This window comes from Sapajus apella, unplaced genomic scaffold (genome assembly GCF_009761245.1).
Source record: "Sapajus apella isolate SASKATOON/1434 unplaced genomic scaffold, GSC_monkey_1.0 scaffold68, whole genome shotgun sequence".
NCBI classification, from domain to species: Eukaryota; Metazoa; Chordata; class Mammalia; order Primates; family Cebidae; genus Sapajus; species Sapajus apella.
This window is the reverse complement of record NW_022437008.1, coordinates 6206683-6233197: the sequence shown is the minus strand read 5'-3', so window position 1 is coordinate 6233197 and position 26515 is coordinate 6206683. Positions and strand designations below refer to the sequence as shown.

Genomic DNA, 26515 nt, shown 5'->3' with positions numbered 1-26515 from the left:
TCATGCCTGTAATCCCAGCACTTTGGGAGGCTGAGGCAGGCGGATTGCCTGAGCTCAGGAGTTCGAGACCAGCCTGGGCGACACGGTGAAACCCGGGCTCTACTAAAATACAAAAAATTAGCTGGGCGTGGCGGCATGCGCCTGTAGTCCTAGCTACTCGGAGGCTCAGAACCCAGGAGGCGAGCCGAGATTGCGTCACTGCACTCCAGCCTGGGCAACAGAGTGAGACTGTAAAAAAAGTTTTTTGTTCTGTCTTGACTCCCTAGCAAGTTGTATGTGCGTGGGTTTTTTGTTTGTTTTGTTTTGTTTTTGGTCTTTTTTTTTTTTTTTTTTTCTTTTTATGGAGAATGGGGTCTCACTGTGTTGCCCGGGCAGATCTCAAACTTCTGGTTCAAGCGATCCTCCAGCCTCTGCCTCCATGAGTGCTGGGATTACAGGCATGAACTCACTGAGCCTAGCCCCTAACAAGTTTATTCTAGTAGATACTTAAAACTTTCTCAGCTCTTATCAAACTGCCTCAGTATTCTTGCAACTCTCACTAAGGATGTATGAACAGGTTTGAAGCCATTGGACATAATTTACCTGTTGAGAGAATGTTCCACATCACTGAAAACTCTGTTTTTTGTTTGTTTTGTTTTTGACATGGAGTCTCATTTGTACAAGGCTGGAGTGCAGTGGCACAATCTCGCCTCACTGCAACCTTCGCCTCCCGGGTTGAAGCTACTCTCCTGCCTCAGCCTTCTAAGTAGCTGGGACTACAGGTGCACACAGCCACGCCCAGTTATTTACTCTTTTTTTTTTTTTTTTTTTTTGAGAAAGAGTCTTGCTCTGTCGTCAGGCTGCAGTGCAGTGGCACAATCTCTGCTCGCTGCATCCTCCGCCTCCCAGGTTGAAGTGATTCTTTTGTCTCAGCCTCCCAAGTAGCTGAGACTAATAAATAGAGAGGCTGAAACCCCATGCGCGCCACCATACCCAGCTAATTTTTGTATTTTTAGCAGAGACAGGGTTTCACCATGTTGGCCAGCATAGTCTCAATCTCTTGACCTCGTGATCTGCCTGCCTTGGCCTTCCAGAGTGCTGGGATTATAGGTGTGAGCCACCGCACCCAGCCCACTGAAAACTCTTTTATCTTATTTTTTTTTTTTTTCCTGCTAGAGAGAAACCTTCAGTAAAGGCTAACTCTTCCACATGGGATTTTACTTTCAACAGTATTTTCGTCTCTGCCCTGTGTCTTGTATGATTTTTTTTTTCCTTGGTTTCTTTTGTCTGCTTTCCAACAAGCACAGGTTCTGCTATCTTAAGCAAATGGCATACTGCTCTCCCCAGCTTGTATTTCACCTCATTTCCTCAGTGGTAACAGGTGTCACATGTTGACTGACTTTTTTTTTTTTTTTTTTTGGAGACAGAGTCTTACTCTGTTGCCCAGGCTGGAGTGCAGTGATATGATCTCAGCTCAGTGCAACCTCTGCCTCCCAGTTTCAAGCTATTCTCCTATCTCAGCCTCCTGAGTAGCTGGGATTACAGGCACGCTCAAGTAGGCCTGGCTAATTTTTGTATTTTTAGTAGATACAGAGTTTCGCCACGTTGGTCAGGCTGGTCTCAAACTCCTGACCTCAGGAGGTCCACCTGCCTCTGTTTTCCAAAGTGCTGGGATTACAGGCGCGAGCCACCCTGCCCTCCCCACTGTTGACTTTCTTAGGCCTCTTGTATTTATTTCTTCACGACAACCCTTTTCTAAAAAGTGGTTCTATTAGCATTCTCTAGAGGGACACAACTAGTAGGATAGATACATATATAAAGGGGCATTTATTAAGTATTAACTGACGTGACCACAGGGTCCCACAGTATGCCCATGTGCAAGCTGAAGAGCAAGGAGAGCCAGTCTCAAAACTGAAGAACTTGGAGTTCGATGTTTTAGGGCAGGAAGCATCCAGCATGGGGGAAAGATGTAGGCTGGGAGGCTAGGCCAGTCTAGTCTTTTCATTTTTTTTTTTTTTTTTTTTTTCTGTCTGCTGTATATATATTCTAGCCTCGATGGCAGCTGATTAGATGGTGCCTACCCAGATTAACAGTGGGTCTGCCTTTCCCAGCCCACTGACTCAAATGTTAATGTCTTTGGCCAACACCCTCGCAGACACACCTATGATTGGTACTTGTATCCTTCAGTCAAGTTAACACTGAGTATTAACCATCACAATGCTTTTTATGTTGATTATGCTTAAAATGCAGTAAACTTTGATGTGGGCAACAGCAGTATCTTCCAAACTGGTACCCCTGTTTCCATTCCAATCCGAGCAACATTTGAATGCCAGAAAAATCTGAAGTGCATCTCCAGTCTGTTGTTCAGCAGATAATTTTAAACATCTGCTGTGTGCTAGACACTATTTTAAGTATAGGGGATTTCCAGAGCCCTTGCTTTTTAGAGGGAGCTCACACAGTCTAGATGAGAAGTCAAACATCGGACAATAAATTTCAGCTTCAGAGTTTTGATGACATTAAGTTCAGGTACTTTATAGCCCTTTAATAATGAGTGGCATCTAATGGACTTATCTCCTGGCTTGTGTACCCATTTCAGATGTTGCTAGGGAGAGGCTTTAGAAGAGGCTTTGTAAAGGAGGTGACATTTGAACCCGAGACTTGAAAGAATAAGAGTCAGAATAGGGTACAGTATGTACAAGGAAACTGTTGGAAAACTGACATAAATCCTATTAAGGGAGAGAGTGGGAAAAAAAAAAATGACTGGAGAGATAAGTTGAGGTCAAATCAGGCAGACTTTCTAGGCCATGTTAAGAACCTTATAGCAAGTCAGTGGGAATCCATTGAAAGGTAGTCTTACGGGATCACTATAAGGGCATAGAGGGCATGCACGTATCGCCCTAGGACCTGATGTTCATATTATAACCAATCTGGGACAGTGACCCTGGAGTTGTGCAATACCAGAATAATCTGGAGTACAGCTGTCTGTACTCCCAGTGGAACATGGAGGAGAAGTAGACTTAACAGGACTTTGGATGTATGTGGTGAAGATCAGTGAAATAAAAAATGGTACTTGGATGGGCACTGTGGCTTACACCTGTAATCCCAGCACTTTGGAAGGCCAAGGTGGGAGGATACTGGAGGCCGGGAACTTAAGACGGAGCAACACCCCATCTCTACCAAAAAAAAAAAAAAAAAAATAGCCAGGTGTGGTGGCATGAGCCCGTGCTCCCCAGCTACTTGGGAGGCTGAGATAGGAATATCACTTGAGCCCAAGAGGTTGAGACATCAGTGAGCTATGGTCACACCACTGCACTCCAGCCTGGGCAGGTCAAAGAACAGAGACACCATTCTCTGATATAAGTGAGTTGGGAAGTAGATGTGTGTATAGGGATTGGGAGGAAAGTAGACTGGTTTCAACTAGGGATGTGATTGGGATTCCTAGGTTTATAGATGTGGTTAACTACTGGAAATAGACATGATACACCACAGAGAATAGAATGAAAAGATGGCTCTGTACAGAACTCTGAGGGGCTCCTAATATTTAGTAATAGTTGAATCAAAGAAAAAGAGGTGGCGTTTAGGCTTAGAAAACTATTGGTTCGAGTCTTCAAGATCCTCTGCAAAATGTTTCCAGCCACATTTGTTACCCAAGTCATAGTGGATTCATCTCCCTGCCTGTGTACCCATTTTACATGTTGCTGTCACAAGGAGACATTTTCCTTATTTGTTAAGTAAAATGGAAATCCTTATATTACTAAAGGTTTTGTTATATTCACACTGAATTGTATTCTCATTATTTATATATTTGGCTTATTCTCTAAAGATTAAGTGTGCTTGGCCGGGCGCGGTGGCTCACGCCTGTAATCCCAGCACTTTGGGAGGCCGAGGCGGGTGGATCACGAGGTCAAGAGATCGAGACCATCCTGGTCAACATGGTGAAACCCCATCTCTACTAAAAATACAAAAAATCAGCTGGGCATGGTGGCGCATGCCTGTAATCCCAGCTACTCAGCAGGCTGAGGCAGGAGAATTGCCTGAACCCAGGAGGTGGAGGTTGCGGTGAGCTGAGATCGCGCCATTGCACTCCAGCCTGGGTAACAAGAGCGAAACTCCGTCTCAAAAAAAAAAAAAAGATTAAGGGTGCTCAATTAGTATTGGTGGATTGAGTATATATTTTGATAGAAATGGCTGTGATTTTTAAATATAGCCAAATCTTGATTCTTACCTGGTACCAGCAATAAATGTGTTAGATAAATTAATCAACAATAAAAAATACAGATAAGGAAAAATATTAAAATCACATGAAGTTCTAGCACATCTTTTCATGTAATAGTTTCTCAGTCTGCTTGTTGTAAAGTTTTCGTTTTTGTAATAATTGTGTGTTTGGGATTTTTATGTTTTATTTTTGCTCTTGTTTCATTTCTGTGGGTTATTTTTGGAGGGGAGGGCACATTTTAAATATACCACAGTTCAGAAGTTCTGTTGTTAAGCACTTTAGTTTTAAAATGTGTGTACTTGATTGGTATGTCCCTATGAGCTCGGAGGTGTTGCTGACTGGCAATCCTAGGCTCACTGATTGTCTGTAGTTCCTGCAGAGCTGGTGTACATTTATTTGTATGATTATGCTTCAGACTATCTTTGGAGTTTTAGAAGAGCTCTTGGAGTGGTGACTTAGGAAGGCAGGGGCTGTCAGCATAGTTCAGGCTACCCAAAGTACTTCTGCATTTCACTCACTGTGTTTTCTTTTTCTTTTTTCTTTTTTCTTTTTTTTTTTTTTTTTTTGGAGACAGAGTCTTACTCTGTCGCCAGGCTGGAGTGCAGTGGCGCAACCTCTCTCAGCTCACTGCAACCTCAGCCTCCCGAGTAGCTGGGACCACAGGCCCATGCCACCGTGCCTGGCTAATTTTTGCATTTTTAGTAGAGACTGTGTTTCACCATGTTGGCCAGGATGGCCTCAATCTCTTGACCTCATGATCCGCCTGCCTCAGCTTCCCAAAGTGCTGGGATTACAGGCATGAGCCTTCACTGTTTGCAATGTAGCAATTCTGTTAGAACTCCCTTTTACAAATGTTTTTCCTTTTGGAAGTTTTTATGCTGCTGGTATATGACATGTCTTTAAATCAGATTTCACAGTGTAATATAATAGATCAGCAATGAAATTTTCTTGTACCTTATCAGTTAGGAATTGTAGGGTTCATGGGATCTTTCTTTTTTAAGCTTTTTAAAGATGACATCAGGTATCTGTTGACAATGGACAAACTATGGCGGAAAAGGAAACCTCCAGTTCCGTTGGACTGGGCTGAAGTACAAAGTCAAGGTAAAGAATACATTTTAGTCTTGGAAATACCTAAGCTGGAAATGTCCTCGCCTGAAGTCTTTGTATAGCCCTGTTGTTGGTTGAAAATGATATGTGTGGCAGGGCCCAGTGGCTCAGGCCTGTAATCCCAGCACTTTGGGAGGCTGAGGTGGGCGGATCACAAGGTCAAGAGTTGAAGACCAGCCTGGCCAACATAGTGAAACCCTGTGTCTACTAAAAATACGAAAATTAGCCGGGTGTAGTGGCATGCATCTGTAGTCCCAGCCACTCCGGAGGCTGAGGCAAGAGAATCACTTGAACCTGGGAGGTAGAGGCTGCAGTGAGCCAAGATTGTGCCACTGCACTCCAGCCTGGGTGACAGAGCGAGACTCCATCTCAAAAAAAAAAAAGTAAAAGGAAAATGATATGTCTTTATACACTCAAGCAATGCAAAAAAGTATGAAGAACAAAAGTCACTGAAGTCCCACACTAGAGAAATATCCACTAAAAACATTTTAGGGGTGTTCTGGTGGTCCACTCTGTGCAGTCCACAGGCAGTCGTGTATACGCTGTATAAATGGAATCATACTATTGATAAACTCTGAACTGCTTTTGTCAATCGGTATAGTTAACTAGTTTCTTACTGATTAAAACATAGTATTTTTATATTTATCCTGAAATAAAGTTTTGAGATCACTATATATTTATATACCTTTTTTTTTTGGAGACTTAGTCTCACACTATTGCCCAGGCTGGAGGGCAGTGGTACAATCTCAGCTCTCTGCAACCTTCGCCTCCCAGGTTCAAGCGATTCTCTTGCCTCAGTCTCCTGATTAGCTGGGATTACAGGCACCCACCACCACACCCAGCTAATTTTTTTATTTTTAGTAGAGACAGGGCTTCACCATGTTAACCAGGCTGGTCTCAAACTCCTGACCTGAAGTGATCTACCCACCTCGGCCTCCCAAAGTGCTGGGATTACAGGGGTGAGCCACTGTGCCTGGCCTATTTAGGTACATCTTTGTGCCCTTGTGATTATCTCTTTAAGATTTAATCTGGAAACACATTTTCAATATAAATTTTTTTAATTTTTAAAAATGAAAAGTTTTTTTTGTTTTTTTGAGACGGAGTTTCACTCATGTTACCCAGGCTGGAGTGCAATGGCGCGATCTCGGCTCACCGCAACCTCTGCCTCCTGGGTTCAGGCAATTCTCCTGCCTCAACCTCCTGAGTAGCTGGGATTACAGGCACGCACCACCATGCCCAGCTAATTTTTTGTATTTTTAGTAGAGACGGGGTTTCACCGTGTTGACCAGGATGGTCTTGATCTCTTGACCTCGTGATCCACCCGCCTCGGCCTCCCAAAGTGCTGGGATTACAGGCGTGAGCCACCACGCCCGGCCCAATGAAAAGTTTTTTGAGGCACGGTCTTGCTGTATTGCCCAGATTAGAGTGCAGTGACTGTTCACAAGCTGTCATAGCACATGGCATCCCTGGGCTCCAGGGCTTAAGTGATCCTCCTGCCTCAGCTTCTTGAATAGCTGGTAGTGTGTGCCACTGTGCCCAGCACATTGTAAAAATTTAAATGTAGGAAAGAAAACTGTTGTAGTGGGCGCTTTCTCCCCTTCAATACTTCTTGTCTCTCTTTTATCTAAACTGTATTAGGATTAATTTATGCACAGCAATATAGCATCCATTGAAACTGAAAAGATCCTGGGAGACTTGGGATATATTTTTGAAGTAGTTCTCAACAATATGGGATAGTAATCAAACATTTAATTATGACTCTAAAAGCATCCGCTTACTGAGTGCTCACTAGGTGGTGGGCATAATGCTTATTTATCATCTTATCTACATTATATCTCCCAGTAATCCTGTGAGGTTCTGATGTGGTCTTGTACCTTTCCTATCTCAACTTGAACAGTTTGCTTGTACAGGTATATGTATTGTTGTGATAATTATTTTAATGGAATTTATTTCATATTTGATTTCTTATTGGCGGATATTGAACTTGTTAAATAGTGCACAGCAGAGGAATGATGTTTATTAGTGAAATTCCTAATATGTTTTTTCTTTAGGAGAGGAAACGAATGCACCAGATCAACAGAATGAACCCCAGTTAGGCCTGAAAGACCAGCAGGTTCTAGATGTAAAGAGCTATGCACGTCTATTTTCAAAGAGCATTGAGACTTTGAGAGTTCATTTAGCAGAAAAGGGGGATGGAGCTGAGCTCATATGGGATAAGGTTCGTTTTGACAATGTGTGGCAAGTACTTACATATCAAATGTGTGTTTTAGTTCTTGAGGTGTCATTTTTTGAATACTAGATTTGGGGAAATATGTTGAATTTGCCTTGGATATTTTCAGCTCTAATTGCGGTATGGAGCTGAATTTTCTGTGCATGGATTCAAGCAATATAAAACTTGGTATTCTAGTGGTGTGTTCAGGGTTGATAATTATGTTGATTAGAAAAATAATGTGAATATATTAAAGTGAAATGTTTCTTTTGTAACGTAGATGTATTCATAGAAGTCAAAATCATTTGGAGAAAACATCTCATTGGCCTGATTTGCCCTTGAAAGTAGTGAGATTGTCTTTGAATTCAAATAGTTACAAATATTTCAAAGGTCCGAAAGACAGAGCTCTAATACAAAAATGAGATGTAATTATTCTTAGAAGTTAAAATCAAATTTAATAGTACTCTGCAGTTACGGCATATTTTGAGATTTGATATTACAAACTAATCTTACTTAATTGTAATCAGTATTTTCTATGGCTAAAAGTGTTTCATTTCATAAAATTTGTATGTTCCTATGGTGGTAAAGATTAGTCATGGGTTTTAAAGTAAGGGATAAAGGCCAGTTTTAGAAACCTAAGAAAAATTTATGTGCCCAGATTTTGAAACTTTGGTTGAATCAGACATCTAAATATTCTAAAATGAAGCTAGTATATTTAGATTCTTGGGATTCGTATAAACATTAGTCTCTTGGGTTTTGTGATATAAAGGGTAACTTTTCATATTTTCATTGTTATTGTTATGCTAGTGATTTGGGAAGTTTTCATTAGTGCACAGAGGCTAAATAAAGAACCCTTGGAATGGGAATTGTTATCCTCTTGAGTAAAGTCCACATGTAATGGATTGATAAGACAGCTGCCTAGGGAAGATGCCGTGTTGAGTATTCAGTATTCTTTTTTTTTTTGAGACGGAGTTTCACTCATGTTACCCAGGTTGGAGTGCAATGGCGCGATCTCGGCTCACCGCAACCTCCACCTCCTGGTTTCAGGCAATTCTCCTGCCTCAGCCTCCTGAGTAGCTGGGATTACAGACACACACCACCATGCCCAGCTAATTTTTTGTATTTTTAGTAGAGACGGGGTTTCACCATGTTGACCAGGATGGTCTCGATCTCTTGACCTCGTGATCCACCCGCCTCGGCCTCCCAAAGTGCTGGGATTACAGGCTTGAGCCACTGCGCCCGGCCGAGTATTCAGTATTCTTACTTAGTCCTCACCACACCTTAAGAGATATGGATATAATTTCCCCTATTTAATAGATTAAGGGATTTTGACTCTGGGAAGTTGACTTGCCTGAGGTTTCATAGCCAACCAATAAGTACATAAAGAGCCTACATGTGGCCTGGTGCAGTGGCTTATGCCTGTAATCCCAGCATTTTGGGAGGTCGAGGCAGGCAGATCACAAGGTCAGGAGTTCAAGACCAGCCTGTGCAGTATGGTAAAACCCTGTCTCTACTAAAAATAAAAAAGTTAGCCAGGCATGGTGGTGGGCGCCTGTAGTCCCAGCTACTCAGGAGGCTGAGGCAGGAGAATCACTGGAACCCGGGAGGCAGAGGTTGTAGTGAGCCAACATTGCACCACTGCACACCAGCCTGGGTGACAGAGTGAGACTCCATCTCAAAAATAATAATAATAACCTACATGCTATCAGTACATTTTGTTCTGTTCTGTGGTGCCTCTGAATTTTAGACCAGGGTACTATCTTAGTTCAAAGCAGGAAGCCTTGCTGAAATCTAGAGACCAGGATATAGTCTCAGGAAAAAATGCAAATTGTAACAGGAAAAACTTGGATTGTATTACTTTATGTGAAGAAACAGCACATATGAGAGTGGTGCATATGAAGAGAGTTTGGCAAAGTTGAGCTGTAAAGAGTCATCCAGATTTTTCTGAAGTGTTAATGAAACATCTTTTTTTTTTTTTTTTTAATTGAGACAGGGTCTCACTCTGCCACCTAGGCTGGAGTGCAGTGGCATGTTCTTGGCTCATTGCAGCCTCCACTTCCTGAGTTCAGGCGATCCCACCACCTCAGGCTCTAGAGTAACTGGGGCCTTAGGTTTGTACCACCATGTCTGGCTAATTTTTTGTATTTGGTGGAGGCGGTGTTTTGCCATGTTGCCCAGGCTGGTCACAAACTCCTGAGCTCACTCAGGCAGTCTACTTGCCTCAACCTACTAATTCGCTTGAGATTACAGGTGTGAGCCACCATGCCCAACCTGAAACAGTTTTTTAAACAGCCCGTCTTTTTGCCTTGATTCTATATTTGTTCAACAACCTTCTCATTACTGATGAATGGACCCATGAAAGGGTTGCTGTTGTCAGTAGATTGAGGTTCCGGTGTATACACTCAGTCTCCAGTGCCTTTATTTAGGCTGGAGTGAGTTCCTAGAAGCTGGTGGTTCTTGGTGTTCTTGTCAGAGTACATTACTGGATCAGAGGAGCTGAGGATGAGACCCTGCCTGTACTTAGCCCACCTATATACTACTGTGAGATCCTAGCTGACTAGTCTCTCCCTCAACAGCTTCTTGTTCTAATTGAAAGTCTACAGTGTTACAAAACACATGGAAGTATTGTTCTGAAAGTAATGCTTCAAAATACTATGTTTGTGAAGAAACTTGTTAAATTTTTTCAATTATTGGCAGGATGACCCATCTGCAATGGATTTTGTCACCTCTGCCGCAAACCTCAGGATGCATATTTTCAGTATGAATATGAAGAGTAGATTTGATATCAAATGTAAGTTGTTTGTACTAAAATTCTATCACTAAAACCTTGAAGTTGTTTTTTTAAACAGCGAAACATATTCATCTTTTTTTTTTCCAGCAATGGCAGGAAACATTATTCCTGCTATTGCTACTACTAATGCAGTGATTGCTGGGTTGATAGTATTGGAAGGATTGAAGATTTTATCAGGAAAAATAGACCAGTGCAGAACAGTGAGTATTTCTGTTTGCATTTTTATTTAACCTCCTTTAAAAAGTAATTCATAAAGAGCACATTAAACAGATAATTTTTAAAATGAAAACTATAAAATTGGTTTAAAGCAATGGAAAAGTAATTGTTCTAGTTTCCGAGTGAGTGTATGTTCAAGCTTCCTGGAAATTGCAACAAAAAGGAAAAGTTAAGAAGTTGCTTTTTCTTCTGACATTTCCAATTTTTTGAATTCTTGGAAGAATTCATTGTGTGGTCCTTGTACTAAGAAGATATTCCAATTGTTTTTCAATTCTGAGAGTGGTATGTGGTTTTTAAAGTTTGCTTGGTCATTTTATAGTACCCTGTTCAGTCATTCTCATGTTGTCATTCTTTTCAGTTTTAAAGTTATTTTATATTTTTTTGATAATGTCTGAAATCTTTATGGGAGAGTCTACTGTCATTTCTGCTATCTCTCATAGTGCTTTGCTTGTATGGCTTATGATTTAAAAAAAAAAAACCAGAATTAATATGTATTGGTATTGTGTCTGATAATTCTTTGGGGACCCATTGTAGATGTAGTTCTTCAAAGAGCATTTGTGTTTATTATATTTGGCTTCTTGGGACACTGCCAATACAGGACCACTTCCTAAATTCTTAGCTTAGGATTTTCAATACGTATGTATTCAGACCATAAACCTGCACGAGCCCTGTTATTGTAATGAATTATATGGGAATATACACCTCCCCCTCCACTAAGCACCAAGGTCAAGATAATTTTTCTTGTTATTTCTGTGGGAAAGTATTTTTCTCTTTCTCCTTTCAGGTCCTTGCTGTGTGTAAGGGTCTCCTATTTGAACAGTTGTTACCTTAGTGGTGGGTGGGGTAGGTGTATATCTTAAGACTAACACCACTTGGATGTTCTCTTTGGATTCCTTCCTTCACTGCAGTGTCTGTAGATGTTTCTTCGCTTTCTTACCGACTCAAGAAAGCTTCCTAAGAAGTGTTAGCCAATATTTTTACTGTTGTTCAGATTCTCCTTTTTATTGTTGAAATACAATGACCCATTAACCCTCAGGTATTTCTAAAAATATCTAGTTTGCAATGGTATTCTTATTTTTCAGTGTCATTTGTGCACTCCTTTCTTTTTCTTTCTTTTTTTTTTTTTTAAGAGACTGGGTCTTGCTATGGTTGTCCAGTTGGTGTTCAACTCCTGGGCTCAGGCAGTCCTCCCGCCTTGGCCTTCCAAAGTGCTGGGATTACAAGTGTGAGCCACTGTGCCTGGCCGATACCTATTTTTTAATATATATATATATGTATGGTTTTGTTTTTGTTTTTTTTTGAGATGAAGTCTTTCCCTGTTGCCTACACTGGAGTGCAATGGCCCGATCTGGGCCCAGTGCAACCTCTACCTCCTGGCTTCAAGCAATTCTCCTGCCTCAGCCTCCTGAATAGCTGAGATTACAGGCATGTGCCACCACGTCCAGCAAATTTTTGTATTTTTAGTAGAGATGGGGTGTTACCATGTTGGTCAGGCTGGTCTTGAACTCCTGACCAGCTGCCTCAGCCTCCCAAAGTGCTGGGATTATAGGCGTGAGCCACTGTACTTGGCCAATATCTCTTTTTTTTTTTTGAGACAGTTTCGTTCTCGTTACCCAGGCTGGAGTGCAATGGCGCGATCTCAGCTCACCGCAACCTCTGCCTCCTGGGTTCAGGCAATTCTCCTGCCTCAGCCTCCTGAGTTGCTGGGATTACAGGCACGCGCCACCATGCCCAGCTAATTTTTTGTAGTTTTAGTAGAGACGGGGTTTCACCGTGTTGACCAGGATGGTCTCGATCTCTTGACCTCGTGATCCACCCGCCTCGGCCTCCCAAAGTGCTGGGATTACAGGCTTGAGCCACCGCGCCCGGCCAATATCTCTTTTTTATAACAGCCTAAATATATGGCTGTGGTATCCCTTTGAGCTCACCAATGACTAATTACTGAATTTATTAAAATGTCTGTGATTTCCCATCACATCCTTCTGGTTTCTTTGCCTGCTCAGCTCCATGCCACTCTTGGACTATTAATAGTAATATATCTGGGTTTCTTTTGTTTACATTTGTAAATGAATACCAGCATGGGTTAATGTTAGCCCAGGTATTCATAGTGGTAGCAATTGCTTTTATTACTATTGATTTCCCTTAGCACACTTACTTTCCTGGTAAAGCCCAAAAATCAAACAAATCTTTCTGCCTCTGTAGCCTGCTTGGCCAGGGCAGTTTGCTTCTAGTCCTTCTATATAACAGTATTCATTCTAGGGAGAACCTATCATACAGAGGAGGGCTTTACTATCTCTTGAGGGATTTAGTTCTGTATGCTTGGGAGAGTCCATAGAGTACTCCTTTAGAATTCATTCCTCATAGCAGAATCAACACTACATTGTAGTCATAAGATAAAAGTTTGTCTCAACTTTCTGTCTTCTGACGTTGTTTGTGTTGGATCTTACTAGTGTTTTCCAAACTTTAGTAGTAGCAGGAGCTTGGGGCTTTTCTTAATTTCATTGTAATTTTTATATTTGCCTTGGTTCTTAATTATTTTTTGTTCAGTACTAGAGAAATGGTAAATAGGTGCATATACTGCCAGAAATATAATATTTTTTCCCTAATTATATAAATGTTACTATAATCAGAGAATTTGGAAAGGCAGTGACATTGGTTCTAGACATCTGTGAAAGGCATTATTGCTAACTGGAGAAATGAATGTTTTGGTCTTGTCGGGAGATTGCTTAGTTGATAAGAATAGCTGCAGGGAGGGACACCAGCAGCTGATACAGCGATGGCACCACAGATGAGCATGCTTATGCCCTTACTCTTGCTAAATTGGGCTGCAGAAGAATGCAGAGTCTTATATAATATAAGGAGATGTCTTTTCAGCAAGCCTAGGCTTTAGCTGATTAGAAAAGAAAAGTTAAAAACCAGCCTCCTAAAAAAGGCCATGGTTTTCCTCATCCTTGTTGCCATCTGAAAGGGAATATTTAAGTCATTTTTTATTGGATATCTGGTAAATGAGATTTTAGATTGTATGGTGTATAAAATTATAGTACACATTTCTGATTTCTTCTGTTTTTCTCCTCCAAAGATTTTTTTGAATAAACAACCAAATCCAAGAAAGAAGCTTCTTGTCCCTTGTGCACTGGATCCTCCTAACCCCAATTGTTACGTATGTGCTAGCAAGCCAGAGGTGACTGTGCGGCTGAATGTCCATAAAGTGACTGTTCTCACCTTACAAGACAAGGTCAGTGCAAGGGCTGGTTCTGTTTTTCCTTTTACAGTATTACTGTGATAACAAGCCAGCACTAGCTAATGATTCTGAAAAGGTCCAACTGCACAGATGTGTTGCTGTGATTTCCTGGGTTATTTCAAGGATTCCTGCAGGCTTTTCTGTCTGTGATTCCAGAGTAGGTGCCCCACAACCCAGAATGGAGTAGGTCCTACTCCAGCAAATTAGGGGACTTTTGTTATTTCTGAAGTCTGAGTTGAGACTTGGTGATGATACACATTTATCTAATATGACCTGATTCTGGTGTGGTAAGTTAGCCCTTGCGGTCATAGGACATTTGCATGCCTGGATTTACCTGTGGAGCTCAAATAAGGGAAGAAATGGGGGTTTAGGACATGGTCTGGTCCTTAAGTTCCTCTTAAATTGGCCAGATTTGTTTATTAGGGGAGATTTTCTTTCTTTTTTTAAAGACCCAAAGTGTCACTTTCCACTTTGGGATCACTTCCTGTTGTTCTCTGATTGTGACCATCATAATGGTACATATTTACATGCTTCTTGAGAGAGGAGGAAGCGGCCCTTCTCACGTAGCAGTGCTGCTTGACAGGGAATGGCCTTTTCTTCCGAAAATTCATTACGCAGGTTGGATCGATTTGAACTTATGTTTTGGTCAAGGAAGTGGCAGGTACAGCAGAGGGTGGTTGCCCCAGTTTCTTTTCTAGGAAATAGTTATCTTCGTTATCTCCTGATGCTTGAGCTTAAAGGTAATTCCTCTATTTGTAGGATACTTAGACCTTTAGAGAATTCCTCCTTTCTTTTTTTTCTCCCTTCTTTTTTAGGAGCTGATAGGATTTAACAGAATATTATCATTAGCACTCTCTAAATGCATGGAAGGAGACGCTTATCTGAGAGTCAGGTTAATGAGAAATGATTCCGTCTGTCAAACACCTGCCATTACAGGGTTGGCACAGAGACTGAAATGAAATATGTCAAGTGTGTGTAGCTCACTACCTAATCTACAAAGAAAGACAAAGTAGCAAAACCCAGCCAGGGAGTTCCCAGTCCCCTGTTGGGATGAAGTTGGATCTGATCTGCATCAGTGGTCAGATATGGGGATGGAACTCAGGTGAATCCCCATGGCTTTTCTGCTTGCTCTAAGGGACCTTGAAGGGTGACTTGGCCGCTTTCCAATAAATAGAAGGGGAATGTAAGAGCCTTCTTAGAAAAGAGGTCTAGGATTTCTTACAATGTTTACCTATATTAATATTTTGAATCCTTTTTTTGGTTTTGTTTTGTTTTGTTTTTTGTAGATAGTGAAAGAAAAGTTTGCAATGGTAGCACCAGATGTCCAAATTGAAGATGGGAAAGGAACAATCCTAATATCTTCCGAAGAGGGAGAGACAGAAGGTATCTTACATTGCATTCATTCACTCCCCTCATTGAGGAGACTGATTAAAGGAAGAGTCCACATTAGTGGATCCATTTACTGTATATGATACTCAGTATTACAGAGAGCAGTAGTGTTTGGCCATAGAGGTGCTCTTTCAAGGTGACATTGCTGTGGGGGTCATCACACTTCCATGTTTTGGAGCTCCGTGTCAGACATTTACAGTGACTACAGTGCTCTTTGTCCACTTTCAAGGAACCTCCTTGCCGGTGTCTTGGATCCTGGGAGCTAACTTTGTGATGAGAAGATTGTTCTGTCAAATCACAGTGGGGAGGGTTCTAAAAGTATTTGGCGGTTTTCTCCAAGAGAGGGGAAGCCTTGGTAGCCTCTTCCTACTACACAGCAGAAAAATTACTAAAATTCAGTGCCCGGTTTTGACTTTCTGATCTTGCCTTTCAAAAGTTCAAGCACGTCATCCCTTTTGTTAATGCATTTGCTATACAAGGTACAATACCTCTGATTCTGTTGAAGCTTTCATAGTGAAAATTGCATTGTAGTTATTCCTCCTTCAGACTATATTTGTTGGTCCCATACCTCCTTGGTCACTTTTGTAGTTCATTTCTTGGTTTGCTGTTCTAGTTGATTTTTCCATGTCCCAGTTTTTGCCAGTGTACTATTATTTTCAAAGGTTTGAGGGCCTGTGTTTTCCCTGTATATTGCCTTAATTCGTACCTATTGGTCCATTGGTCATTTATTCATACTTTGGGAGATCCTGATGGGGATTCAGATGTTAAGCCTTCTTAAAATTCAGGTTTAGTGTCAGGGTTGTTTTTGGTTGTAGTTGCTTGTTGAGAAACTCTTTGGGATATTAGGTCATGTGTAATTGGAAGCCATGTTTTGGCTGTGTGGTGCTCTATTTTAGGAGTCTACTTGAATATTCAAGCCTCATTCTAGCCAGCTGACTTTTTAAAAAAAAGTTTGTGATCATGTGTTGTCCCTTAATTGTAGCCAGCTCTTTCAAACTCTATATTAAAAATGGAAACTGGTCAGGAAATTCAGTGGCTTCAGAGTGACCCTTCTCTGTAGAGTAAATGTTCCATGGAGGGTAAGACGGCACTTATCAAAATATGTATGGAGTCCTGTATGACAGGCATAGACTTGGGTATTCATAAGTCAAGGATGAGTAAGACAACAGACCTTGGCTAGAAGTACCTTGCAGCCTGGAAGGGGAGTCGAGATTGTCAACAGGTGGATTCAGTATAGTCCAAGGAAAACTGTAAAAAGATTTGTACACAGTATGAATCTAAGAAAATTATATTTAGCTTTGTGAAAGGGAGGGGGAGTCATAGGAGAGGGCAGACTCTTGGGTCAGTTTTTGAAGAAATAGTAAGGACCTTCTAGGCAAAGGGAGCATTTAGACAAAATGAACATCTGTCTACAGAAGTGTGAACTTGTGAAACAACCTACACTGCTTTGAGAGTGGCCCGTAACTTGGTTTCGCTGGAAGATGAGGTGCTGAGGGATTAGCAGCAGTGCTGAAGTTGGAGTCTTTCTTGTCATACGTGTAGGGTGTGTGTCTTCCTCCCCTCCCTTGACCCCTACCCTCCAGAGGAAGGGGCAATATTGCCACCAGGGTTTAAACGAGAGTAACAGGGAGCTAGTTAGGGAGGCGGGAATTGAGGGATTTTTAACTAAGGTGGAGGCAGGGGACAGATTTGAGATTCGCAAAGTCAGAACTTGGAGCCCAGGTGAGGAGTAGCAGCATTGTTAGGCCAATACAAGACTTCACGGGTGATGCTAATTCACCACGATGAGAACCCACATTAACTGGTTTTCCTTTTGAACGTGATGGTTCCAAGAGGTTTGCAGTCAGTGGTGATGTGTGAAAGGGCTTGGAGATGGAAATCTGGGTAAGAAATATTCTCCACGGGCATTCCAGATAGATTAAAAAGGTAAAGCAAGCAATAGATCTAGAAAAGAACTATAAGAAACTGCTAGTATTTTCTGGATGTCAATGTAAAGAAAGCCTTTCTAAGCATTTTCCTTATAAGCAATGAAAGAAATGTTAAAAAGCCAAAAAAAAAAAGTTATGCGATTGAAAATTGAGATTATATAGAAAATTGGGCTGGGTACAGTGGCTCACACCTCTAATCCTAGCACTTTGACAGGCCGAGGCGGGAGGATCACTTGAGTCCAGGAGTTTGAGACCAGCCTGGCCAACATGGCCAAACTCCATCTTTTGTAAAAATACAAAAATTAGGCCGGGCGTTGTGGCTGTAATCCCAGCACTTTGGTGGGCCGAGGTGGGTGGATCACTTGAGGTCAGAAGTTTGAGACCAGCCTGGCCAACATGGTGAAACCCTGTCTCTACTAAAAATACAAAAACTAACCAAGCATGGTGGTGGGTGCCTGTAATCCCAGTTACTATGGAGGCTGAGGCAGGAGAATCGCTTGAACTCAGGAGCCGGAGGTTGAAGTGAGCCAAGATCGTACCACTGCACTCCAGCCTGGGCAACAGAATAAGACCTCTGCTTAAAAAAAAAAAGTTGGGCATTTGTGGCATGCACCGGTAGTTCCAGCTGCTCTGGAGGCTGAGGTGGGAAGACTGCTCAAGCCTGGGATATGTACTCCAGCCTGTGCGACATAGTGAGGCCCTGTCTGTTTTTTTTTTTTTTTGAGACGGAGTTTCACTCATGTTACCCAGGCTGGAGTGCAATGGCGCGATCTCGGCTCACCGCAACCTCCGCCTCCTGGGTTCAGGCAATTCTCCTGCCTTAGCCTCCTGAGTAGCTGGGATTACAGGCACGCGCCACCATGCCCAGCTAATGTTTTGTATTTTTAGTAGAGACGGGGTTTCACCATGTTGACCAGGATGGTCTCGATCTCTTGACCTGGTGATCCACCCGCCTCGGCCTCCCAAAGTGCTGGGATTACAGGCTTGAGCCACCGCGCCCGGCCTTTTTTTTTTTTTTTTAAAGACAGAATCTCTCTGTCACACAGGCTGGAGTGCAATGGTGCGATCTTGGCTCACTGTAACCTCCACTTCCCCAGTTCAAGCAATTCTCCTGCCTAAGCGTCCCAAGTAGCTGGGATTATAGGCATGAGCCACCATGTCCAGCTCATTTTTGTTTTTTGTGTTTTTTTTGAGATGGAGTCTCAGTCTGTTGCCCAGGCCAGAGTGCAATGACATGTTCTTGGCTCACCACAATCTTTGCATCCTGGGTTCAAGCAATTCTCCTGCCTCAGCCTCCCGAGTAGCTGGAATTACAGGCACGCAGCACCACGTCCAGCTAATTTTTCTATATTTAGTAGAGCCAGGGTTTTGTGGTCAGGCTGGTCTTGAACCCCTGACCTGGTGATCTGCTAGCCTCAGCCTCCCAAAGGGCTGGGATTATAGGCGTGAGCCACCACACCGGGTGCCCTGTATGTGTGTGTTTTGAGACAAAGTCTAACACTTTTTTTTGTTGCTTTGTTACCTAGCCGGCTGGGGTACAGTGATGCAATCACATGCCTCACTGCAACTCCTGGGCTTCAGCAATCAATCCTCCTGCCTTGGCCTCCCAGAGTGCTAAGATTATAGATGTGAGCCACCGTGCCTGGCCTTCCTCTTCCTCTAAGGAAGGACATCAGTCAGCTGGGATTACAGCCCACTCTACTTGCCCCATTTAAATTTAATAATTCCTTTAAAAAGTCCTATCTCCAAATACCATCACATTCTGAGATGCTGGGGATTAGGGTTTCAACCTTTGGATATTGGTGGACGTGACACAGTTCAGCTCATAACAGAGGCTTAGCTTTTTAAAACTGAACCTGCCGGGCGCAGTGGCTCAAGCCTGTAATCCCAGCACTTTGGGAGGCCGAGGTGGGTGGATCACGAGGTCAAGAGATCAAGACCATCCTGGTCAACATGGTGAAACCCCGTCTCTACGAAAAATACAAAACATCAGCTGGGCATGGTGGCGCGTGCCTATAATCCCAGCTACTCAGGAGGTTGAGGCAGGAGAATTGCCTGAACCCAGGAGGCAGAGGTTGCGGTGAGCCGAGAATGCGCCAGTGCAGTCCAGCCTGGGTAACAAGAGTGAATCTCTGTCTCAAAAAATAAAAAATAAAACTCAACCTGACTTCTCTATGAAGATGTAACTGAAGTATCTAAATTATCTTCATATTTCCTAGCTAATAATCACAAGAAGTTGTCAGAATTTGGAATTAGAAATGGCAGCCGGCTTCAAGCAGATGACTTCCTCCAGGACTATACCTTATTGATCAACATCCTTCATAGGTAAGAGCTATTAATATTTTAACTGTAAGATATTGTTTGAATATATAAACTTTCGACAAAATGGAGGACAAGTATTTTCTTAACATTAAACCCTGCTGTTCATTTGAAACTGTATAGTATATTTGGTTGAGTTGGTCACTGAGTTCCCTGACGTTTGACCTATAAAAAAATTTGGGGATTCAGAAATTGGCCGGGTGCGGTGGCTCACGCCTATCATTTCAGTACTTTAGGAGGTGCAGGCAGGCGGATCACCTGAGGTCAGGAGTTCGAGACCAACCTGGGCAACATGGTGAAACCCCATCTCTGCTAAAAATACGAAAATTAGCTGGGCATAGCGGCAGGCACCTGTAGTCCTAGCTACTTGGAAGGCTGAACTGAGGCAGGAGAATCCCTTGAACCTTGGGAGGTGGAGGTTGCAGAGAGCCGAGATCGCACTACTACACTCCAACCTGGGTGACAGAGTGAGACTCTATATCTTTAAAAAAGTGTGTGTGTGTGTGTGTGTGTGTGTGTGTGTGTGTGTGTGTGGTGTGTATGAGAAATAAGCAAAAATGTTTTAAGAGTAACTATCATCAGTGGTGGCTGATCAGAAAGACTTAGACCAGGTGTTTGAATAGTTTAAACAGAGGTGAATTCATTATAGTAATTGAACTGGAATAAAATTATTTTTCAAGGCTCTATAGAAAAGAGAAATATTTCTTCCATAAAACAGTTTCACTTTTGATTTTGTGGAAATAACAAAAGAATACTGAGAACCGGCTAGGCGCAGTGGCTCACTCCTGTAATCCTAGCACTTCGAGAGGCTGAAGCAGGTAGATTACCTGAGCTCAGGAGTTCGAGACCAGCCTGGGGAACATGGTGAAACCCCATGTCTACTAAAAATACCAAAAAAGTAGCTGGGTATGGTGGCGTGCGCCTGTAATCCCAGCTACTAGGAAGGTGGAGACAGGAGAATCACTTGAACCTGGGAGGCGGAGGTCACGGTGAGCCAAGATCGTGCCATTGCACTCTAGTCTTGGTGACAGAATGAGACTTCGTCTCAAAAAATAAAAAAATAGGCCGGGCGCAGTGGCTCACGCCTGTAATCCCAACACTTTGGGAGGCCGAGGCGGGTGGATCACGAGGTCAAGAGTTGGAGACCATCCTGGTCAACATGGTGAAACCCCGTCTCTACTAAAAATACAAAAAATTAGCTGGGCATGGTGGCACGTGCCTGTAATCCCAGCTACTCAGGAGGCTGAGGCAGGAGAATTGCCTGAACCCAGGAGGCGGAGGTTGCGATGAGCCGAGATCGCACCTTTGCACTCCAGCCTGGGTAACAAGAGTGAAAGTCCGTCTCAAAAAAATAAATAAATAAATAAATAAATAAATAAGTAAGTATTGAGAATTATCTGTACTGGCCAGGCGTGGTGACTCACGCCTATAATCCAAACACTTTGGGAGGTCAAGGCGGGCAGATCACCTCAGGTCAGGAGTCAGTCTGGCCACCAGGCTGGTGGTAGTGCACACCTGTATTCCCAGAAACTTGGGAAACTGAGGCAGGAGAATCGTTTGAACCCGGGAGGTGGAGGTTGCAGTGAGTCGAGATTGTGCCATTGTACTCCAGCTTGAGTGACAAGAGCAAAACTCCATTTTGAGGGGGAAAAAAAAAAAAAAACCTGTACAGATTCCTGAGTCTACAGCACAGTTAACATAGATATGGTCCCCTACTCTAATAGATACATGTGTTGACCAGGGTGCATTTTGTCCATGCTCGTTGACGTGGTGGAACTGCACCCTGACTTGGGGTTTTTTGTGCAGCATCTAACATAAAGGGGTTAGTGGTGCTGCCACCTGCATCCAGTTATTTTACCAATATTGCCATGAGTATACAAACATGTATAGCATTTGTGTGGTTATTTGGAGAGAACTACGTTTTAAAAAGCATAAAGTGACAGGAAGGACTGAATGTGAGTTATTAGTAAGTAGTGAATTTCACAGAGTTATATAATGGAGTCAAAGTGGTGCTGCTTCAGTTAGACACCAGTTAGATGTAAGTGGCATGCTTGTGTTTACCTGTGAAAGAAAAGACAGTGGAAGGACATGTACAGTAAAGTGGAAATACCACATAATATCTAAAAGAGGAGGCATAATTAGGGTTTTTAATTACATTTTTTAGCTCTCTGGGTACAGAATCCCACCCCTTAAAACATGTAAGTCTTTTGTTTGACTTAATGTGAATTCATGTACAGAAGCAGGGTGTAACTTGTAAAGATGGGGAGACCCAGAAACCATGTAGTACTGCCCATAAGATACCACATTACTATAGTTAAGATTACATTGTAGGCCCTGTGCGGTAGCTCATGCATGTAAACTCAGCACTTTGGGAGGCAGATCACGAGCTCAGGAGTTCAAGACCACCCTGGCCAATACGGTGAAACCCCATCTCTGCTAAAAATACAGAAAAAATTAGATGGGCATGGTGGCATGCACATATAGTTGCAGCTACTCAGGAGGCTGAGGCAGAAAAATCACTTGGAACCTGGGTTCCTTACTGCAGAGGTTGCATTGAGTCGAGATCACCACTGCACTCTAGCCTGGGCGACAAAGCAAAACTCCGTCTCAAAGAAAAGGTCACATTTGTAAGTAGAGGACTTAGAAATTTTTGGCATAGTAGCTGAAGAAATAATGTCTAAGAGTTTCAGGCTGCAGTTTTGGGCTGAGCTTTCTGCTTTAGCAATAAGTTATTTACTGTTTTTTAAAAAAACGAAAACCTTTGCCTGATTTGAAAGTGCATTTAGGGTTTTGGATTGTCACAGAAATTTGTTGTGTACCGTCTTTTTTATTGTAAGTTTAGCTCTTTGAAAATTAGAGCTGGGTATGGGTGGCTTACACCTATAATCCCAGCACTTTTCAAGGCCAAGGTAGGAGGATGACTTGAGACTAGGATTTCAAGACCAGCCTGGGCAACATTATGGGACCCCATCTCTAATTTTTTTTTAATAAAAAATTTTGAAAAATTAGAATCCAGATATTTGGTGTGTACATATAGTGTATGCTTTGAGCTTTGTGGAACAACAGGATTTCTCTGTTGCTCCTTTGTTTTGTACATGATTGTAGCTGTGACCTTTGTGATTTTCCTACAGTGAAGACCTAGGAAAGGATGTTGAATTTGAAGTTGTTGGTGATGCCCTGGAAAAAGTGGGGCCCAAACAAGCTGAAGATGCTGCCAAAAGCATAACCAATGGCAGTGATGATGGAGCTCAGCCTTCCACCTCCACAGGTGAGTATGGCCCCAACCAGCAAGTTGTTAAAAACCCACCAAGCAGGTTATTAGGAACATTGACCATAAATCCATAAAACTACTAGAGGTGTGTATTGGTTTGATACCGATTGTTGGAATGGAGCTTTGAATTTATGAACCATGAAGACATTTAAGGCCAGGTGTGGTAGCCCACACCTGTAATCCCAGCAGTTTGAGAGGCCAAGATGGGAGTATTACTTGAAGCCAGGAGTTGGAGAGCAGCCTGGGCAACACAGTGAGACCCCATCTGTACCTAAAAAATTAGCCAGGCATGGTAGCACATACCTGTAGTGTCAGGAAGCTGAAGTAGATCACTTGAACCCCAGAGTAAAACACTGCAGTGAGCCATGATCACACCGCTGCACTCCAGCCTGGGCAACAGCAAGAGTATGTCAGGATTTTAAAAAAAAAAGTTATTTAAGACTGGGAGATGTTCTTACAGAAAACAGGAACACTTTGTTATTTTTGTTAATTGACTTTTACAATTTAATTTGAAATGATAGTTTACTAGTGCACAAAGTCAGCCTATGTAGGAGGCTGACTATTTAGGTTAGGATTTTGTGTGCTTGTTTTATTCAGGAGCAATAAATCCATGCCTCTGACTATTTTGAGTTAACAGATGCTTGGTAAGTGTGGAATTTAGGCATGTTAGAGTTTCCTCATCACCAGTGTGAGTTGGGTATAGTCCTTTCTCCTGGGTTTTCAATGCTGGTGCTGGGTGCTTTTCCAAATAACTGATTCTTTACTGTGTTCTAATTTGAATATTTACTTCGCTCCCTTTCTTCCTTTAGTTAGGAAACTAAAGGTTACCAAATTTTTACCTCTTTGTTTTCATTCTTTGATGTGGCCTTCTTTGGAATATGTTTACTCTTGGCTCTAATGTTCTCTTGAGAATTTTGGAGATGGACATTCAGATTATGGCCTGGGGCCATTGGTTCATGACCTTCTTTTCCTCCACTGAAACTAGAAAGGTCCATCATCCTCCTTTGGGGAAGAAACTATATGGTAGCTTTTCCAAAATCGTAATTTGAAATATACGTTTATTGATGCTGTAATGTGGGTAGGTTTCCAGGGTTACAGCCATGAGTAAGATAGGTATTCTGCCTTTGATTTTGCTGGACGGGAGATAAAACCACCTTTAGTGTCAGTTCCTACTCTTAAGAGTATGGGCCGAGCTGCCTTGGGCATGGTTCCTGGCTTCATCCTCTGCTCCTGTGTCATTCAATGAGTTTCCTTTCCTGGAAAGCAGATAATCATGTGATCTTCTTTATAGGGTTGTGATGATTAAATGAGTTGTCATATGCACAGTGCTCAGAACAGTTCCTGGCACATTGTAAGTGCTGTATTATTGTTGTTATTGTTACCACCACCACCATTATTAGAATATGCACCCTCTGCTTTTCTGTTGGAGAAGGTAGAGGTGGAATCGAGGATATGTAATGAGTCCTTTGGGTTATATAATGCTTGTTACAATTTTTTGTTTTGATTAGAAAAGAAATAAGTGCTTGTTATAGAAAACATTTAAAATAGTATGCATCGGCCGGGCGCAGTGGCTCACGCCTGTAATCCCAGCACTTTGGGAGGCCGAGGCGGGTGGATCACGAGGTCAAGAGATCGAGACCATCCTGGTCAACATGGTGAAACCCCGTCTCTACTAAAAATACAAAAATTAGCTGGGCATGGTGGCACGTGCCTGTAATCCCAGCTACTCAGGAGGCTGAGGCAGGAGAATTGCCTGAACCCAGGAGGCGGAGGTTGCGATGAGCCGAGATCGCGCCATTGCACTCCAGCCTGGGTAACAAGAGCGAAACTCCGTCTCAAAAAAAAAAAAAAATAGTATGCATATATGTAATGTGTAAAGTGAAGATGCCTTAATGGCGGCCATTCTTTAGTTTGGTGTCTATTACAAGAGTCAGCTTTCAATTATATAAAATATTGGTGAGCAAAGTAACTCCCACATTTTTAACCATTTTTTTTTCTTTTTTCCTGAAATAAGCTCAAGAGCAAGATGATGTTCTCATAGTTGATTCGGATGAAGATTCTTCAAATAATACTGACGTCAGTGAAGAAGAGAGAAGCCGCAAGAGGAAATTAGATGAGAAGGAGAATCTCGGTGCAAAGAGGTCACGTATAGAACAGAAGGAAGAGCTTGATGATGTCATAGCATTAGATTGAACAGAAATGCCTCTAAACAGAACCCTCTTACTACTTAGTTTATCTGGCAGAACCAGATTATTTGTTATGTCCTTTGTTCCAAAGGGAAAACGTTGACACCAGTGACTTGAAAATTATTCTGCTCCCTTTGAAAGCATTCATTTTGCTAAAGCTGTTAGACACATTGCAGTATTGCTGTATTGAAAGTAGGAATATAGTTTTTAAAACCCTTTGAACAAAGTGTGTGCATAACCAGTCATGAGATAAAACAACACAGTGCATGTTGCCTTTTTAATGTAAATACCCTTAGGTATCATTAGTTTCAAAATATTGTGGTTTAGTAAAGTTGATACCTGGTTATAAATATTATGCCTTTATTTTTGGCTAGAAGAAGAATTATTTTTAGCCTAGATCTAACCATTTTCATACTCTTAACTGACTGAAACAGATTCAAAGAAGTATCAAGTGCTATGCATTGAAACTTGTTTTTAAATGTTAAATGGCACTATGTATATTAATGTAAAACAATGTTAATTTACTCAAGTTTTCAGTTTGTACTGCCTGGTATGTCTGTGTAAGAAGCCAATTTTTGTGTATTGTTACAGTTTCAGGTTATTTATATTCGATGTTTTGTAAAACTCAAATAACGACTATACTTATGGACCAAATAAATGGCATCTGCATTCTTGTTACACATGCCTGCACAGTTTGTGTTTCTGCTGCCTCACTAGATATGAGGCAGCAGAAACAGAAACTGTGCCATTAAATTCTTTCCATTAAAAAAATAGGGCTGGGCACGGTGGCTCACGCCTGTAATCCCAGCACTTTTGGGAGGCCGAGGCAGGTGGATAAAGAGGTCAAGAGACCGAGACCATCCTGGTCAACATGGTGAAACCACATCTCTACTAAAAATACAAATAATTAGCTGGGCATGGTGGCGCGTGCCTGTAATCCCAGCTACTCAGGAGGCTGAGGCAGGAGAATTGCCTGAACCCAGGAGGCGGAGGTTGCGATGAGCCGAGATCGCGCCATTGCACTCCAGCCTGGGTAACAAGAGCGAAACTCCCTCTCAAAAAATAATAATAATAATAACTTGGCCGGGCTCAGTGGCTCATGCCTATAATCCCAACACTTTGGGATGCCAAGGTGGGCGGATCATAAGTTCAGGAGATGGAGACCATCCTGGCCAACATGGTGAAACCCAGTCTCTGCTAAAAATACAAAAAAAAAAAAAGATGGGTGTGGTGGCATGCACCTGTAGTCATAGCTACTCAGGAAGGTGAGGCAGGAGAATCTCTTGAACCTGAGAGGCAGAGATTGCAGTGAGCTGAGATCATGCCACTGCACTGCAGCCTGGCAACAGTGAGACTCCCATCTCTAAAAAATAAAAAAGTAACTCGGCTGGGCACGGTGGCTCGTGCCTGTAATCCCAGAACTTTGGGAGGCCAAGGTGGGTGGATCACCTGAGATCAGGAGTTTGAGACCAGCCTGGCCAATGTGGTAAAACCCCGTCTCTATTTTAAAAATAATAATAATACAAAAACTAGCTTGTGGTGGTGGTGGGTGTCTGTAATCCCTCTACTTGGAGGCTGAGGCAGGAGAATTGCTTGAATCTGGGAGGCAGAGGTTTCGATGAGCTAAGATTGTGCCGTTTCACTTCAGCCTGGACAGCAAGGG

At 42.3% G+C, this 26515-nt stretch overlaps 1 protein-coding gene and 1 long non-coding RNA gene across 2 annotated transcripts in view; both read left to right on the top strand.

The window, feature by feature from the left end:
• UBA2 (ubiquitin like modifier activating enzyme 2) overlaps positions 1–25532 on the top strand; it is a 42188-nt gene extending 16656 nt beyond the window's left edge. The window contains exons 9-17 of the mRNA XM_032249098.1: positions 5197–5296; positions 7354–7520; positions 10209–10302; positions 10390–10502; positions 13598–13753; positions 15046–15142; positions 19296–19401; positions 22527–22663; positions 24681–25532. Of these exons, the coding sequence (XP_032104989.1) occupies positions 5197–5296; positions 7354–7520; positions 10209–10302; positions 10390–10502; positions 13598–13753; positions 15046–15142; positions 19296–19401; positions 22527–22663; positions 24681–24859 (1149 nt within the window). The 3' untranslated portion in view covers positions 24860–25532. The remainder of the gene's footprint in view (positions 1–5196; positions 5297–7353; positions 7521–10208; positions 10303–10389; positions 10503–13597; positions 13754–15045; positions 15143–19295; positions 19402–22526; positions 22664–24680) is intronic.
• LOC116530756 lies at positions 3221–4756 on the top strand. Its single transcript, XR_004260116.1, has 2 exons — positions 3221–3807; positions 4119–4756. It is a non-coding gene; the product is annotated as an uncharacterized LOC116530756 (long non-coding RNA).
• Positions 25533–26515: the final 983 nt, after the last annotated feature.